The 19,721-nt window shown below is 33.5% G+C and overlaps 1 protein-coding gene across 1 annotated transcript in view; it reads right to left on the bottom strand.

The window, feature by feature from the left end:
• Nucleotides 1–19,721, bottom strand: part of RALGAPA2 (Ral GTPase activating protein catalytic subunit alpha 2) — a 409,525-nt gene that overhangs the window by 274,970 nt on the left and 114,834 nt on the right. Inside the window, 5 exon segments of the mRNA XM_043983629.1 lie at nucleotides 992–1,004; nucleotides 1,006–1,169; nucleotides 3,499–3,592; nucleotides 4,808–4,905; nucleotides 6,454–6,594. Coding sequence (XP_043839564.1) covers nucleotides 992–1,004; nucleotides 1,006–1,169; nucleotides 3,499–3,592; nucleotides 4,808–4,905; nucleotides 6,454–6,594 — 510 coding nt within the window.

Raw genomic sequence — 19,721 nt, 5'->3', positions numbered from 1 at the left:
CAGGAGGACCTGAGTTCAAATCTGGCCTCAGACACTTAACACTTACTAGCTGTGTGACCCTAGGCAAGTCACTTAACCCCAATTGCCTCACCAAAAAAAAAAAAAAATTTAAATAGTATTTGTTTTATATGATGGCTTTTTGAGAGAAAAGAGGGGAAGGACACTAAGAAATTTTGGCACTGTAAGTAATAAAAGATATAAAAAAATTTATCTAAGAAAAAAGAAAAGTAGGAGGAGAACAAGCTGGATTGCTTTTGAAATACTACAAAGCTCTTTTACTGACCATAAAGGCCAATCTTTTTAATGTTAACATATTGCCAGTGTTATCATGTGGCAGCATAATACACTGCTTGCACCAAAGAACTAAAGATGAGTATTACAGAAGGCATTTGAACAAAATATAGTGGATGTGGGCAAGCTGCAACATATCAGTAAGGAGGAATTCTGAAAAAGAACAATGCTAAAGACATCATCAAGGAACCGTATGATAAGAAGAGAGACTATCATGTGACTTGAGAGATGAGAAGTGAAATCAATTGTGAAGTCAGTCAGTCAACGGCATTTACTATTTGTCAGGCACTGCATTAAGCCCTGAGGATACAAAGAAAAGCAAAAACAATTCCTTGCACTCCATGAGCTCATGGTCTAAAAGAGGAGGCAGATGTAAAAATATCTAGGTGTAATAACTAGGTATATATAACTAGGTATGTACAGAGAGTAGATGGAAACCAATATGACAGGGGAGGAGACAAGGAAAGTCTTCCTGCCCTGCAGAAGGTGGAATTTATGCTGGGATTTCAAAGAAACCAAGGAAACTAAAAGGTGGAAGCAGGGAAGGGCCAAGTTGATTTTAATATGATTAATTAACCACTTAAGTTGGGGTCAAAGGAGGAAAGTATAGATGAGACCTTCTATTTGATATCATATAAAAACCTGTTTCCTTGATGTATGTGTATTAAGTGAATGTGTTTTATGGCAAAATAATTATTACCTGTTAAATTTGCAGGCATCTGTGGGGCTCAGCTGTAACCAATGTCTAGCATCTGAATCCACAGCAACATCAGTTGGTGTATTCAGTTCTTGGTCTTCTTCAAATGGATGCCATGGATTCATTGTTATCTCTACCTCATTATTATAGCCAAGAGATGTGTCACTGCTAACACTTTCACCTAAAACAACCAGGGGAGTTAGAAGATATAACGAATAACTGGAAAGTTTATTTTCAAAACTACAATTAAAGTGATAAGCTAAATTAGTGAGCATTCAAGTAACTAGAACATACAAATAATATGCATAGTGGTGTACACAGAAAACACCTAGTCAGACATTGATAAGAACTGACAGAATGTAGCAAAACCTAGTTGTCTATATTCAAGACTCCCAAGTGTCTGAAACCTTCAGAAAAAAATTTCAGAAATCTCTTTGAAAGACTTTAATGATGCTAATATAGTCATCAAGAGTCATAAATTAAATTAGAATATATAAGCTACAGGCCATTCAGAAAAATACAGTCAAATGTTAGTTTTTTAAATAATCAATTCATATATTATTTTCTAATAATGTCTTATGTGTTTTGCCTTTGTGGGAAGTTGGTTTAACTAAACTCAACCAAAGGCAATTGCATATTTATATTACTTTTAGATGTGATTACTTTAATAAAGAATCCTTTATAATGATGGCCAAATTTTGTGAACATAATCATGAGCAATATTAAAAGATAAAACTTTGATATTTTTAAAAAAGAGAGAGAAAACATTTTTTAAAGCCAAGGTTAGGGAAACACAAAAATAAATTCAATAAATAAAACAAATAAATATTTTTATTCTATACTGTAGCTATTAATGGAAATTTACAGAAAGGGGAGAAAATGGGAAACAAAGAAAAGACAGACATACAATAAGATATGGACATAGAAAAATTCAAGGAGTAGCAATTTCCATTTCATGATCTTTTAGGAATGCTGCTCGAGTATTTTAAAAGTCATACTGAGATACTTTGCTCAACTGGAAGCATAATTATAAGCATTTATCCTTCCTTGTTACTTGCTCACTGAGCCTGATCTACTCTTGGTTGAAGGTTTTTCATCCCTATTCTGACCAGCACAGTAGTATTTCATTAGACTGAAATAATAGTGCAATAAGGTGTTCCACAAGTAAATTTTCCAAATGACTGCATTCTTACACACTTGACAACTTGTTATTGTTGTTTGTCCTTTGTTCTAGAAGAGGACCATGACACCGGGGTGATGTCATGACTTGCACTGAATTGGATTTAAGTAAGGGATGGCTATGTAAGGTCACCAACCTCATTTTCTCATCCAGAGCCATCTGGGTCCAGTGGCAAGATACATATCAGGATGACTGGAAATGGCCCTGGATGTTAAGGCAACTGGGGTTAAGTGATTTGCCATGGGGCACGTGGGTAGTAAGTGTCTGAGGCCAGATTTGAACTCAGATCCTCTAGACTCTAGGGCCAATGCTCTATCTACTGCACCACCTAGCTGCCCACTTGACAATTTGACAAGTAAATTATTTGGAATGAGTAATTTAATGGAAATAGTTTCCAAAACATATTTTCCTGGCTTATAAAACAGTATACTAAGCAAAATTTAGTCTTTAACTGATGGACCCAAGGTCTATCACTAGGAATTAAAGATTATTTTACTGTGTTGTAAAACAGGGTATCTTCAAGAGGCTAGCTTCAGTAATCTTATCAGATTGTTATACTTTGAGTTTTACTATCTCTCTTTCATTATTGTCTCATTGATTGCTGTTAGTTGTCAGTTCTGTTTCTCTCTAGGCAGTCCACCACATTAATGCAATGACTTCAACAAAGGAAGAATTAAAATTTGTTATAGAAAATCAGATAGTCAAAATAATTAAAATAAGTTATTAATTCACATGCTAGCCTATCTATGAGGATCTGAAAATGGATCTATGCAATGTCCTAGGGATCTCTATCTGGTAAGCTTTGGGACAGGTATTTTTCTTACTGTTCATAGGCTATTCTCGATGGTTAGAGTTGAGAGATGTCCATACGAAGGACAAGGAGGCTATTACTATCGGTTTTCTAATTGTTCCTAATTTCAAAAAGCCACCTTTTTTCAGATCTCTAATTGAATTTTGTTTCTTAAATATGTATTTAAATTAATGAGATTTATGAAAGTTTCTGCCTATGTAAAGTTCAAGGAACTTGTGTGGGAAATGAAGGAACTCAATGCTGTGGAAAGGATTTCATTTTTCCCTTCATTTGGCTATAGTCATCAGATGATACAATTTGTCCCACTAAATTCTTGCCTATAGAAATATGTTACCATGAAAATCCATAGTTAGCTAGAAAATTTGGTTAACCAAAATACCCCATTAAAATAAAATAGTGAGGTGTTGCTGTAATGGGAAATAGGAAAAAACTGTTTGTATGTATGTAGGTAGGTATGTATGTAGGTATGTATGTATAGTTTTTGAAGATGATCAAAATAACAATTCAAGTTCCTGGAACTTACTCTTTGTCTTTCTCTACATTTTCTTCTGTCTGCTGCAAATCATCTTTTTAAATCTATTTCAGCTGGGCTGCTGCTTCTTCGCACTAAAACCTTCAAAGAGAAATCATGCTACATTTGTTTATTTTATGGTATTTTTCATTTTAAAGAAACCACAGAATTTTCTAGCATACATTTCTAATAGCCAAACAAAAAAGCAAAAAAAGAATGCCATTATATTCTGCATCTAAGTTAAATGTTTACACATTTCTATGAAGAAATTATCAATGGCTCAAAATGCATAATTTCAATCTATGGACTCTACTATGTCAACAGATATTTGATTAAACTGACCTATTAATAAAGAATAAAATATTATGCATAATTAATTTTAAAGTTCTATTACTTCTATAATACGCAAAAATATGTAGTTTCTTACCATTGTTTGCCTCTTCCCACTAGTTAGCCAGGATATTTCTGGCTTCCAGATTTAGAGTTCACAGGTACCTTTAACAATTAGCTAATCAAATATCTTCATTTTACAAATTAGAAAACTGAAGCTAAGAAAGGTTTGTGCTTCATCCTCAAATGTTTATCTAATTTGTAGCAGAACCAAGACTGGAAATCAGTTCATATGAAAAGTGAAAAAATAAAGGAAAATAATGGTAGAAACCAGGAACAAGGTCAAAGAAAAGGGTTTTTCTTCTCCCAACACAGAAAGCTTAATAATTAAAAGTTTAATGCATTATAGAGCTAACTGTTTGGAATCGCATATGAATTCCTATTTTAGAGAAGAATCTGATCCATTTGAACTGATTCAATTACCAAAAAGGAAATAAGGGGAGGTTTATAACATATCCCAGGCATTAAAACTGGAAAAAAAAATAACATCTTTAAAAGTCACATTATTAAAAAAAGTGTTACCCATTGCCAAAATTAGGAGAATAAAAGCAATTAAAAATAATCATTTAATCACTCAAGTTAAGTGATGATGATTTATGCCTGTAAACAATGAGAAATGATGACTCAACTATTTATATAACTTTGTTAGGGTAGTAATAGTTAGTTTTTAGACAATTTTTAAAAAAATTCTGAACTAGTTTAATTTTCAAATTTCTAATATACCTTTAGAATTAAATTTTTTTTCCTTAAAAAATTTAAGTAAAAATGATCTCAAAATTATTTGGGATGATTGCTTAGCAAAATGTATGAGTTGGGGAGAGAGAACCACTGACATTTATATCACTGCTATTTTTCATTTTAGTTTATAATGTTTAATTATAATTTCCAAAGGAATACCAATCTGATAAAGTAATTAAAGTATCTTACTGCTGGTCCTTCATTTTCTTTCTTTAAATGTCCTTTATTTTCCTGAATTTGTCTGGGGTCTGATGAACTTAAATTCTGTGAGTTCTCTATTTTTTTACCTGTAGAATGAAAAATTAATTGGATTATGTATTTCTGATTAATTATAGTTTTTAAAATAAACAACTGCTGAATTCTAATTAGAGAACATATGAGGCTCAAAAACAAAGCTTTATGTTACAACAGAATATGGGGGCGTGGGAGCAACCACATGGAAACACACAATGGTCATGTCTTTCCAGTGGCTATTCTACATAATTTCATTCATTTCTCCTGTTAGTGAGAGAATGCTTGTAGTACAGTTACAATATTTTAGAGTTACAAAGGGACCTTAGGAATCATCAAGTCAAGCCCTTCATTTTATGTATCAGAAAACAGGCCCAAGGAAGTTTAGTGATTTCTGCAAAGTCAAACAAATCTGATGGTAGAGCTGGTACTAGACCTCACATCTCCTGGCCTAGGTGAGGCTTCTTTTTATCACATTGTGGGGAGGGAGAGAGAATAAGAGGGAGAGACAGAGACAGACACAGAGGTAGAGACAGAAGGAGAGGGAGAGACAGACAGAGAGGGAAAGGGAGAGGGAGAGGGAGAGGGAGAGGGAGAGGGAGAGGGAGAGGGAGAGGGAGAGGGAGAGGGAGAGGGAGAGGGAGAGGGAGAGGGAGAGGGAGAGGGAGAGGGAGAGGGAGAGGGAGAGGGAGAGGGAGAGGAGAGGGAGAGGGAGAGGGAGAGGGAGAGGGAGAGACAGAGGGAGAGGGAGAGGGAGAGGGAGAGGGAGAGGGAGAGGGAGAGGGAGAGGGGAGAGGGAGAGGGAGAGGGAGAGGGAGAGGGAGAGGGAGAGGGAGAGGGAGAGGGAGAGGGAGAGACAGAAGGAGAGGGAGAGACAGAGGGAGAGGGAGAGACAGAGGGAGAGAGAGAGAGAGAGAAGGAGAGGGAGCGACAGAGGGAGAGGGAAAGGGAGAGGGAGAGGGAGAGGGAGAGGGAGAGGGAGAGGGAGAGGGAGAGGGAGAGGGAGAGGAAAAGGAGAGTAGGAGGAGGAGGAAGGGAAGGAGGAAGAGAAAGAATTTACGGGAAAAGTTTTCTCTATTTAATAAATGATGTTTAATAAAATAAGAGTGAGGACTCAAAGCTAAATTATTTGAGAGGCTGTAATTTTAATACTTAATGAAGAAATACTAGAATATACTCTGTAACTTCCTTAGAACTAGAAATGAGATAAAGAAAATAAACTAGTAACAGATATATATATATAAACTTATCACTCCACAATCTCTAAATGCTGTTATACTTAAAAACGAATTGATTTCAAAAATGAATGCAAAAATGTAAAAATACTGTTAAAATATATTAAGACCTAGATTCAAGTCCAGCCTCTGACACATCCTGGTTGAGTGACCATGGCCAAGTCACATAACCTCTCAAGTCCTCTAAAATACTCCCTAAGATAACACGTTACTGACCTACTTAGGCAGAGAGAATTTTCTTAACTGAGAGCTCCCCATAATCAATAAAATCACAGATTCAGTCACTATCACTCTCTCAGCAAGGCAACCTTTTTTTTTTCAACTGTGAGGATTCACAACTTATAACAACAATAAAAACACATAATTTACCTTGATAAGACTCAGAATGTAACTGGTCAGTTATATCAGAAGTACTACTGCTACGAGGTATCTGTTGTTCCTGGCCAACCAACAACAGGCAGCCAGATTCACCTCCCATTACATTTTCTGATTGTTGACATTCTTCAACTTCTGAAAATCATTAACAGAAAAAATGCAATAATTTAAAATTAAATGACAAAACTTGAAATAATATTTTATTCTATTCTGAATGACTATAATTAAAATTTAATAGTTTCAAAATAGACATGATGAATCTTAAAATAATAAAGTATTTAGATCCCCTAAGATTAATGTTTAATACTATGAAAATATTTTAACTCAATTTTCTCAATGATTTCATCAAAGAAAAAAACTAATTCAGCAAAATAAATAGTACAGATGGTAATCATTAAAATCATTGAGAAGAAAGGAAATAAGCAGGGAGGGGAGAAAATGTGCAAATACTAAGGCCTGAGTTATTATTTGATTATTAGATTTGATGAAAGAAATAGGGTCATAAATTTACCAAGATTAAAGAAAAACCTTTTTATATGAGAATTAAACTTCAATTGTATCTTTTCCTTTATTTGAAAAATAAAAACAATTTCCAAAGTAAGTGCTAAAGTATAAGTAAGATGAGTTTTTCATGGACATGAGTTAACTATGCATTACTTAATGTCTTCATTATTATGTCTCAATATTAAAACTTGTGTGGTTTTTTATTATGTACTTGGTAGTGTTTCTGTTCTCCAATGTTCCAAGAGACCAATGACCACATCAATGATATTCCCTTCAAGATGCATACTGTATTTGACAAAAGCTCATCCTGAGTCACAGAGAGAAGATTTTGGATCATATTTTAAAATAACTTTTTCTGAATAAATGCTTAAAGTCATCTCATTGATTCCCCTTAACAAATGTTAACCTATTTAAAGTTTTTTTAAAAGCTTAAATTATACAAATTAAGATTTTAAAAACTGTTTACCTTACATTTTATGATCCTATGACCCTTAAGAGTATAAAATAAGCAACCAGTTATTGCTAAATACATTGCAATAGTGGGTACCAATCAACTGGGAAATGACAGAAAAAACTAGATTACATAATAAGAAATTATGACTATGAGAAATTTATGGGAAGATCTGAATGAACTGATGTAGAATGAAACAAGCAGAAAAAAGATCATTATATACAATAACAATGCTATAAAATTAAAATGTCACTAAAACCAGAACAAACTCTAAGTTACTGTAAAACTCATAATGATTCTAGAGAATCTATCTCCTTCCTTGTAACTGAGAGGCAGAGGACTAGTGTATACACTTGTCAAATACAATCACTCTACTGGTGTTTTTGCTTAAATTTTCTTCACTGTTGTAAGTTCAGTTGAGGAGAGAGGGGACTTTATAATAATGTGTGATGTAATAACAAAAGACATCAAAATATTTTTAAAATACATTACATTAAAAAGAAGGGTAAACAGGAAGAGTCTAGCTTCTGACCTCAGCATTGGACTTAAACTTTTCTCACCAAGGTTACTCAATGATTTCTTAAATAACTAAATCTGAAATCAATCAGCCAACTAGCATTTACTAAGCATTATCCAAAAGAATGTCTCATTTCTCAATCTAACTCAAAAGCATCTCTTTCCACTCATATAACTATTACCCAAATTCAGTACCTCATCACTTGTCTGTCCTATTTTAGTAGTCCCCAATCATTTCCCTACTTCTAGTCTCTCCCTTCTCCAATCCATTCCCTACCAAAATCATCTTCCAAAAGCAAAAAGTCTGATCATATCACTCCTTTGCTCAAGAATTCCTATTCTCCCTAGCATAAAATGCTAAGTCCTCACCTGGACACATAGCCCTTCACAGTCAGTCTAGCTCCATTCTTACACTTTTGGGCTTACTTTACAATAATGGTAATGATAATGAATGTCAATAGATTAGCATCTTCAAGTCCTTAATAAATATACATTGAGTGAAAAAATTAAAAAATAAAATAAAATAACACCTTGATTAACCCCAAACTAATTAGGAGATAGAAACTAGACCTGTGATTTCACTGATAGAGCAAACCCCCTCCACCAAGGCAAGTCAGAACCTTCTCTTCAACTTACAGTCTTAGAGAGTGACCTAGAGTAGACAGAAAATAAAAGACTTGCCTGTGGTCATACAACCAGTATGTGTAAAAGGTAGAATTTAAACCCAGGTTCTCAAGCTTTAAGGCTAGTTCTCTATCTACTATGCCATGGTGCCTCTCCTGGATACAAAAAAAAGAAATAGACGAGTTTAAGAAACTAGTCAGTTAAAATTTTTAATTTAGCCTTTGTTCCACTCTGCTTTTAGTAACAAAAGGCATTAACATCAAATATTTGGGGATTCCTTTAACAGAAAGCCATTACATCACTAGACTTCACTACAGCTGCCTTATGATATGGTAATGAAACTGGTTTCTCTAAGGCCAGGCCAGTGGAATTTAAGCTCAAGCAGTTGCTATAACAAGAAATGTAATAGACTTATCTGTCTGTTGTCCAAGAAACAGTTCAGCTCAGTTTCCTAGAGTCTCAACGCTGTGTTGGCCAGAGGGAGATAAAATATACGGGCACAATAACTCAAACACCATCTAATAAATTGTAAAAGTTTTGCCATCCTTGTTAATAGAGAACTCACAGAGATGAAATCCTTGAAGTACTGAAGTACATACATATATGTGATCTCTCTCTCTCTCTCTCTCTCTCTCCCTCCCTCCCTCCCTCCCCCTCTCCCTCTCCCTCTCCCTCTCCCAACTTCTATATTTTGTCTTGGGGTCACAAGAAATTTCACCCAATCTCATTTTGGTTTCATAGAGGATTCTCTACTAATTAAGGAAAATTAATACACTTTAGAATTTCCACAGTGGGTATTCAACAATATTTTTCTGTTTAGCCATGGTTATAGGTTAACTCTTCACTTAATCATGATTTTATGAACTCCTGAAGAAAAATGGGGAAATACAGTCCATGTGTCGGGATTTGATTTAGCAGGACATTTTTCTCAATTATGTATCTGATTATCAGAAATAAAGATGAATATCTGATAATTAAGTGCACTGTGCTATTTCTTGGTAGTGCAGTCAATAGAGTGCTAGGCCTGGAGTCAGGGAAGACCTGAGTTCAAATCCAGCCTTCAAAATGTACTGGTTGTGACCTTGGGCAAGTCACTTAACATCTATGTGCCTCAGTATCTTCAACTGTAAAATGGGAAGAATAATAAAACTTACCTAACAAAGGTTACTGTGAAGATCAAATTAATTTATAAGGTATTTAACACAATGCCTGGCACATAATAGGCACTTAATAAATGCTTGTCCCTTCCCCCCTCCATTCTCTAATGATCGAACTGATCACTTAACGTAATCAACAAATTCAGTGATATACAGAACATCCTAAAAGAGTAAACATTCCCACACTTTTTCATTTCTTGAAAATATTCCATTATGGACTATAAAAACCATCAAAGTAGTATTGGTCCTGATAATCTCATATTTAAAAGAGAGAACCAGAATGAAGGACAGAAACAAAAAGCATAATTTAATATGCAGAGAATGAGGGCATGGGTAAGCAGCAGGAATAAGGGCCACAGAAAATCATTTCCTAGTTGTCTTTCTCTTTCTATGTCCCTTCTTATTTCAATTTTGTAATACAGTGATGCCAAAGATTATCAGGTCTCCCATGGAGGAATGGAAATCAAGCAAAGCAGACATTCACTAAATCCTAGGTACAAACTTCACCATCATACACCCCTACCTTTATATTCCTCAGTATTACCAAACAGAATCCAGGATGTATCCAGATGATTTGTTTTGACTGTTTTCCCTTCCAGTTAAAGATGATGTCAGAAATAATGTACTTTGCTCTGCAAAGGGGGTAGGGAAAGATGGGCATACTAATACATTTTTGGTAGAATTATGAAATGATGCAACCATTTTGGAAAGCAATTTGGAATTATGTAAATAAAGTGACTACAATGTCTTTGAACCAAAGACTCCATTACTAGGTCTATGCCCCAAGGAAAATATGGATAAGAAAAAGGTTTTCATCTACTCCAAAACATTTACAGATGCACTTTTTTTTGTACTAGCCAAGAATTAGAAACAAAATAGATGCCCATCGATTGGGAAATGGCCAAAAAAATTGTGGCATACAAATGTAATGGAATACAACTGTGCTATAAGAAATGGTGTATGAATAATACAGAGAAGTATACAAAGAGCTATATGAGCTGATATAAAGTGAAGAAAAGGCAAGAAAACAACATACATAGGAACTACAAGAATTTAAATGGAAAGAACAATGATGCACCAAAAATTAAAAGTAAATGTAACAAATTATAAAGATCAAATGGCATTCAAATGAAAAGATATAAGAAGGCACACCCAATAAACCCAGTACTTCAAGAAGCCCACAGGTTTTACAAATTGTACATGTTTTTGGATTTTCTCATTTTATCAATCAGTTGTGCTTATCTTTTTCCTTCCTAAAAAAAAAAATTCTTTGTTCTCTAGTAGAGGAGTTGGGGATGGAATATATGGAATACCATACTGATCTAAGAAATAGGAACATCAATGAAATGTAGTTTTAAAATTCAAATTCAACACCAGTAGAGGGAGTACAAGAGCTAGCTTGCTTATTTCATTGCTACATAAATAGAAATCTCTTTTTATTTTGCCATGGATAACAGAACAGTGAGTTTCATTTCCTTAAAGGAAAAACTGATGGTCTCTAGATTATAATAAGAAGTAAATAAAAGTCTGGAACAAAAACCATAGGGCAACATCTCTCTAAAGGAAAAGAAACCAACCAAATACTATGAAACTAAACAAAACAAGGCCATCACTTTGAAATAACAGGACACCTACTGGCCCTATCACATTACCAACATTGACCTCCTTCTATACACACTAGTTAAGCTTTTCAAATACTCTAGTTTGATATTGCTTTTAAGGCTTTGCTTTAGTGAAAGTGTCAGGAGAATCTTCTTCAAATGGAGTACAAGTGTGCAATCATAAATAGCCACTTAAGTAGTGGGATTTTACAGCTCTTATGATGGGGAAATAGAAGTGGAAGATAGCAGAGGAAGATGATACTTTTATGTCACCCCTGTATAACTGCAACTAACTGGCATGAAACCAATATGATACTAAGGGAAGGAGATACCTTTCAAAACAATTTATTTTTAAAATGATTTTAAGTCAATAGCCCTCCAATTTCTAGATGTAAATACTTGTATAAATGTATATCAAATCATTTGTACTTATTCATGAAATTACTTTCTCAAGCCATTGTATGTTTCTTAATAATTTTTTCTTGACAGTTCTTGGGCTCCCTCTACTGGCTTTAAACTTGTTAAAGATAAAAACTTAGGTATCATCCTATACTTCTCTTTCCTTGCTCATCTAAATCTGACAGAAAGCAAATCTCTGCTCCAAAAGTCAAGTATTTTTCTAATTATTTTACACTCAAATCCAGGCTCCCTCATTCTAGGTACAGTTCCTTCAACTGCACAATTTAGGAAAGAAAAAAAAAATTAGGGCACAAAACTGGAAAAAGTGTAGTAAAAATGGAAGACACAAACATTAAGGGTCTCTATGAATAGCATCATTACAACAATATCACAAAATGCTTCCCAAATATTCTTATTTGATCCACACAGCAATGCTCTAAAGCAGGTGCTATTATTATCCCCATCTTGTAGAAAAAACTGAGGCTGAGAAGGTGAGTGACTTGCCAATAGTCACAGCACTAATAAATCCAGGTTTTCCTAATGCCTTGTATATCCATCTATATAATATGCTATATTCTTCTAAAGAGAATACCCCCATGTATTCTTTTACAGTAGCTAACATATGAGACTATTATTTCAGATTCATAAAGTCACTCATTATTTCAAATTTGAAAGCCCTACTAAATATATTTGGAGAGGAACTAAAGATCAACACCCTTAAATATTTTTAAACATTTAATAACATCTTTGAACCACAACTTTCCAATACTGAATTTAGGATGGCAAGAGCAAGATGGTCTTCTAATCCTCATTTGCTCCTTTTTTTTCCACTAAAGGATAATTCAATATAATTAAATTAGAATTTATAAATACTCAAATCTAGTGCAGATGTTGATTCCTATAAGGCAGATTCTCTATCAAACGTGAGACTTGCACATCTAAAAAAAAATCAAACTACACAAAAAACATGATTAAAAATAATAGGTTTTTAAATTAAACACATCACTAAACTTATTTAATGCCTCCTTATGCCTAAGAATTCTATAGGAAGATAATGATTATTACTTTTTCAATTCCAAATTCAGGATCCTTGTTTATCTTTAATAAAATGCTGGCAATACTGAGATATCAAGCAAAATTAATAATGTTGTCTCCTATTCCTTTAAGGATAGTATATGTCATTATCTATGGCTAACAAAAAAAAATAGGCCTAGACTTTTAATCCTATATTTTCCCATACAAAGCCAAAGAACCTAAGAACTTTATAAATGTAACTAGTGCTGCCATTCATAGGAATTGTAATTGATCATTTTCTAGCAAATTCAGAATCTGATTTAGAAGCATGAAAATGGTATGAAATAAATTTAAATATATACTTATGGTTTAAGTCTTTTAGGGCAAGAAAGTAGATTAGATATCATTTAATTAATACTATTATAATATTCATAAATGAATTTAGTAACTATATTAACTATAATTTCTCAAAACTATTCAATGGGTTCAATGAATTTAAGAGGAATTAGAAGTAACGAGAAATTCTCCTACTACCATTATAAAGGGAAAAAAACTACAAGAAAACAAAATAAACCAAAAAGGATACTCTAAAACTTCATCTTCACTACTTTTTTAAACTTTTTAGTTCTCTCCACCCCTCAAATTATCACATACATTAATGATTATTTTTATCTCCCAAATAGAATGAAAGCTCTGGATTTTATATCCCTATTGCCCTTCAAAGTGCTAGTTTCTGGAGTGAAGTAAGTTTTGTGGCAGCCTCAGACAATTAACACTACTGGGGCAGCGAGGTGGCGCAGTGGATAGAGCTCCGGCCCTGGAGTCAGGAGGACCTGAGTTCAAATCCGACCCCAGACACTTAACACTTACTAGCTGTGTGACCCTGGGCAAGTCACTTAACCCCAATTGCCTCACCAAAAAATAAAAATAAAAAAATTTTTTAAATTAAAAAAAAAGATAGTTAACACTACCAAGTACATCTACAAAGAGGACAACTGCAAAAATAAAATAAAATACAATGCACAAGAGGCCAAAGTAGTTATAAATATGGTGCAGTAGTAGTTCAAAAGGTAAAGAAGTTTTATTAAGCTTTTTATTTTTTAAAATATAGGGGCAGCTAGGTGGCGCAGTGGATAAAGTACCAGCCCTGGATTCAGGAGGACCTGAGTTCAAATCTGGATTCAGACACTTGACACTTACTAGCTGTGTGACCCTGGGCAAGTCACTTAACCCCAACTGCCTCACAAAAAAACCAAAAAACCAAAATATACATATAGAGGATAGGCTAAGAGCCATAAGTCATTCTGAGTTCATCTTGTTCAAATCACTTATTTTATAGATAAGAAAACTAAAACCCAGAGAGTTCAGTAGTAAGTAGCTAAACTGAGATACAAACCAAGGTTTTTGACCCCAAATTCAATACTCTTTTTGTTGCACCACATTACTGAATAGTTGCACATAAGATGAAGTGGAGAGACAAATAAGAAATGAATCTATTTATCCAATAGCACAAAAGTGGAAGATATGATTTGTAAGTTTCAGGTCCAATCCAAGTCACTTAATCTCAAAAAAGTATGTTTTATTTTCATTAAAAGTGAAGAAGACATCACTTTCAAACAAAACTCACAAAGAATGACATATTGCTATTAATAGAATTATCATGCTAAAATTAAAAAATAATAAAATATCTTTAAAAATCAACCCACAGTTAAAAACTTTTCCCACTGACTTGAGGAAGGCCTCTTAGAGAGTGTTGTTTTACTTTAAAAACAGAAAAGCTTAAAGTGAAAACAAAGGAGGAAAACGGACCTAAAGAGCCAAAGGGGATCCTGGCTGGTAGCAGAAGGTGAGACAGTGGAAGAATGTCACAAAAGACCAATGAAACTTGGATAAAAGAAACAAATATGAAGCGCTTCCCAAACAGAAGAGAGCCCAATCCTTTGAAGAAACCGCTGCTTATCCTCAAAGGATGATGCTACTGCCTCACTAATGAAGTCAGAGGAGAGATCACTTAGTAAGGGGTCAGAGGAAAAGGAGGCAAGTAAAGGTTACTCTTATTTCATGCTGAGCAGAAGATCATCAAGCCAGCCAGTCAGTTAGTGGCACCTCAATGGCACTATAAGGGCATTTACTAAGTGTGAGTAAGATACAACACATTATGCGGAAGCAGCATAAAGGATGTTCCCAGGAATATCTATGACCAGTAAAGGAGACAGAACAGACACACAGCCAAAGATCACCGTTAGAAAGCTTCAGTGCTGCAGTGGCAAGAGACTGACAGGAAGGTCTCCAGCACACTGTAGGAAGGATCTAAGGAAGGGCATAAACAAGTCACAAAGGACAAGAAGGTATATAAAGTTGTCATTTGAACTGAAAGTCACAGGTAGAAGAAAAGGCAGTTGTTAGACTATTATTTTGCTTCTGTGTCCTCTGCTAAGGAGAATGATCTTTACACCAGAAAGACCAGAACAAAAATAGCTAATGGGAAAATGACAACTAAATAAGGAAATAATGAGAGAAATAATAACTGAGATTAAGTCATGAAGATCCAATGATATGCATCCTTGAATGCTGAAAAAACTACAAAATGTGATTGCTGAGCCACTGCCAGTAATCAATAAAAGACTATGAAGACCAGCAAAGGTACTATCACACTGGAGAAAGCTAATGACATCTTAATTTTCAAAAAGTATAAGAAAATGAAATCTACAAACTATATACTATTGAGTGTGACTTTGATTCCTACCAATATTATATATGGTTAGTGAATATCTAGACAAGTGACAGGTGATGAAATACTAACCTTTCTTTCCTTGTAGTACACTGAAAAGATAAGAGCAATATATGGAAGCAATTTAACTAAATGGTAGCAAAACACTTAACAAGGTCTTTCTCATCATCCTTGTAAAGAAGATGGAAAGATAAATTTTAGACAATAGTACAATGAGCTACAATGAGACATATTCAAAAGTGATTGAATGCCCAACCCAAACAATTGTTAATAGTTTGATATCAACTGAGAAAAACATGTCCATTGGGCTAAGATAGAGATCTGAGTTTGGATATGTGACTTTTTTAATTACAAAAAAAAACCATTTTAGGAATAACAGGTAAAAGCATAGATTTCTATCTTCTGAATCTGCACATTAATGAAAGTTAGGAGAGAAACTACTTTATTGGACAACAGAATCAAATTTCAAATAGATCTTAGCAGGCTGAAGTATTGGTCTAAATCTACTAAGATGAAATTTAATAAGAATAAAAGTAAAGCCTTGCATTTAGGCTCAAAAATATAAATTTCTCAAATACAAGATGGAAGAAGTATAGCTAGATAGTATTTTACCTGAGAAAGATCTGGAGATTTTTGGTAGACTGCAAGTTTATTGAAAATCAGTGTGAAAGTATTATGATATGGTAGCCAAAAAAAAAAAAGTTAATACACTCTTAAGCTGTGTTAAGAGAGACAGTATTACAGAATCAAGAGGGGTTTGGGGTACTGTACAGTACACTGTATTCTATATAGTACACTGTATTCTGTCTGTCCTTCTCAAAACATTTTTGGCTTGGTCTCAGATCTGGATACCAGCATTTTGAGAAGTAGAGAGCACTGAAAGGAAAGTTTAAGTTCTTCTCATATAAGGACAGGTTTAAAGAACTGAAGATGTTTAGCTCAAAGATAAACTGGGAGGACATGATAGCTATCTAAAAACTATACTTAGCTCCAGAAGACAGAACATATAACTGGTGAAAGATATAAAGAAGGACATTTAAGCTTGATATTATTTAAAAACAAACAAACAAACTTTCCTAATAATTAGAGTTGTTCCAAAATGAAAAGTGCTGCTTATGGAAGAAATTAATTTGTTCCCCTCACTTGAACTCCATTAAGCACAGACTGGATGACCATTCACTATGAATGTTGGTGAAGATATACTTTTTCAGCAGAGGTTGAACTAATGGACTCTGAGGTTTCTTCCAATTCTAAAATTATGTGATCCTAGAAATAGTATGAAATTAGGTATATATGGAATATATACTCTGAGGGTATTCCTAAGGAAACAATGTTTCCAAAATAATGATTACAGTACAATTCAAATATCTACCATGCAAATTAACTATATTTTAAATAATTTGAGTAAAATTTTAAAGCTCTATGGAATTAAAATCATATTGTTTTCTGCATATTTGAACTAATAGGGCCAGAACATTTTAATTGAACTTTTTTGTTCTTAAAATAATGATAGAATTTCCGAATGCATAAAACACAATTAATAGGCAACAAATAATATAACTGACTAGTTATATTAGCTGGGTTTAAATTTTATTATTTTCCAGGACAACTGCATCTGAGTTAAAAATCCCCCCTAGAGGATTTACTCATAAATCATTTTATCTTTGGCAAGCTAGTTTAGTGTAATTTTTAAAAGTAGACAGTAATAACAGAAGTATACCTAAAAATGGAAACAAGCTGGTTTATGTGGGTCTCCTAAGTATATTACTTGACAACCTGTGCTAGAGATCACAGGCAAAATTGTTAAAATTAATACCTAGTAAATAAAAACATTCAAAACACTGAAGCACTGAAACATAAATATGTGGAAGTATTACTCCCTTCTTTCAAATGGGGTTCAGGAACATTTTCTTGGTGTTACATTAAAAAATATACCCATTAATATTAATCAAATTACTGAACTGAAATGATTAAAATAAGAGAAGAATCATTTCTGGTATGACATATATAATATATACATACATAAACATATATACATGCATATATTTGTGTGTCTAAGCCTCATGGTTGAATATGATTTTACATGCATAAAACTCAGAAAGGGGGGGGTTAGTCTTGCAAATTAGTAATTAAATTAATGGGTTTTTAAAATAAATTTTAAACATTTGCAATAATGCATGATAGATGACAAATGGATGGATGGATGGATGGATGGATGGATGGATGGATGGATGGATGGATGGATGGATGGATGGAGAGAGAGAGAGAGATAAATGACTTTTTGTGAAATAGGATTTAAAGTCAACTTTAAAAGAAGTCTTTTATGGATAAATATTACCCCATCACAAATACCTATTTTATTTTGTAATGCCAAATATAGCCATTCCAATTTTTTCACTCAAAATTTGTTCTCTGGAATAATAAAACTTCTCTCTTCTAGTAAAACTATATTACCTAAAACAAAATAAAGTTATAGACAAGATTCTGTTGTAGTTTCCAATTAAGAATTGTGGCTTTTTTTCCTTTTGACAGTGAATACTGTTCTTATGATTAAATATCAAAACTACAAAAATTACTAAAGTCCAAACTATCATTTTGTAAAGAACTAGGTAATATTCTTTTCTATTAAATCTCTAAGAATAATAACCATCTAACAACTGATAAAAATTGATTCTACAGAAAATTCTGCAAATACACTACAAAAATAGCATAGTATATTTATTTATGGGCACAATGTACTTAGACTACTCAAATATAAACAAGTGATAAAAAAACAAAACACTAGAAAGTGAAGATCATAAAACCACATCGCAAGTTGATATACGAGTGAGGTTTAAGTACAGTACCTGACAGCCTGTGAGAGCAAGAAGTGTAAGAGATACCAGGTAAGAGAGAGCTCACAGTATGAAGCAGAAGAGGTACACTTTTAGTGGCTGGCAAAGCCTCAGAAAGGTGGGCACAGTTGCTGATAGACTGGCTTCGCTTAGCTTCCAGGAAAGATAATAAAGTAACAATTATGTCAGAAGAATATTAATGTCATTTACAAAAACTTTTGGTGTTCTTTAAATATGTATTAAAATGGAATAATCAAGTGCAAAGATACTAAACATCTAATGTTTGTCTGTTTAAATTTCTAGATCCAGTCACAACAACCCTTTGAACCAAAGGAAGAATTGGCACAGATGCCAAAATAATTTATACTGAATGAAAGACCATCCAGGTTTTTTATTTGAGGCTTTTTAATTTTGTTGTTGCAGCAGCAGATTTACCTTTCTTTATAATTACATTTTGCATAAGCTGATATTAAAATGAATTCATATTACATAATAAGTACAGCTACATTAATGTTGGAGGGAGGCATCCTGAGTGGCAAAGGAAATCAAGACTGAGATTTAAAATGGGTTATAGATAATCCACAAAGTATGTAAATGAGATGACTATATGCATAAATATATTTTCACTTCATAGTTTAAACATTCCCAAACTATACTAATATGTAGCAACCAAAAATATTTTTTATTCTAATATATGTGAATGATAGCGAAATACTTTGTTTAACCGATCTTACACACTAATTTTTTACATACTGCATGGAAATCACATGATTTCCAGGTATCAAGGCTAGAAAATTCTCTATTATCTGAACTATACATATTGATATTTCTCAGGTGAGAGAAAATTCCTCATATGAAAAACCACCAACCATTTAGGTTTCATTTTCATTAAATATATGCAATTTAAATAATAACTTATTTAATTTATTTATACAACCATAATGTTTATTTGCATACTGCTAAAGGAAATATAAAATGCAGCATGGTGTTCTGAATAAAGAACTCACCTTGGAGTCAGGAACACCTGAATTCAAGTGCTGCAGCCTCTGACATATAGTGGCTTCTGTGACCTTACTCAGCACCATAGGCTACTCTCTGAGTATAAGTTACAGAGAAGGTGCCAACTTGTATTAAAAAGGAAGTTTCCTCATCTGAAATCCTCTTAGTGAAATCACAGGTCTAGCTTTCTATTCTTATTTCCATTCTAAAAGGAAATTATGAATAGGCAACAGTGACAAAGATACAGGTAAAGAATATATTAAACCTGGGCTTCTTAAATTCTTAAATTCTGAGCATTGTGGTAAAGTCTATGGACTTCTCAGGATATTTTTAAATACATCCTATCAAATACACAAAACTCAAAGAAAACCAACTATACTGTAATACAGTTATCAAAAAACCATTAAAAAACAAGTTCATCGATCCCAAGTT

The sequence above is a fragment of the Dromiciops gliroides genome, chromosome 2 (assembly GCF_019393635.1).
Source record: "Dromiciops gliroides isolate mDroGli1 chromosome 2, mDroGli1.pri, whole genome shotgun sequence".
Taxonomy (NCBI): domain Eukaryota; kingdom Metazoa; phylum Chordata; class Mammalia; order Microbiotheria; family Microbiotheriidae; genus Dromiciops; species Dromiciops gliroides.
The sequence above is the reverse complement of the archived record's forward strand: the minus strand, read 5'-3'. Positions and strand labels throughout refer to the sequence as shown.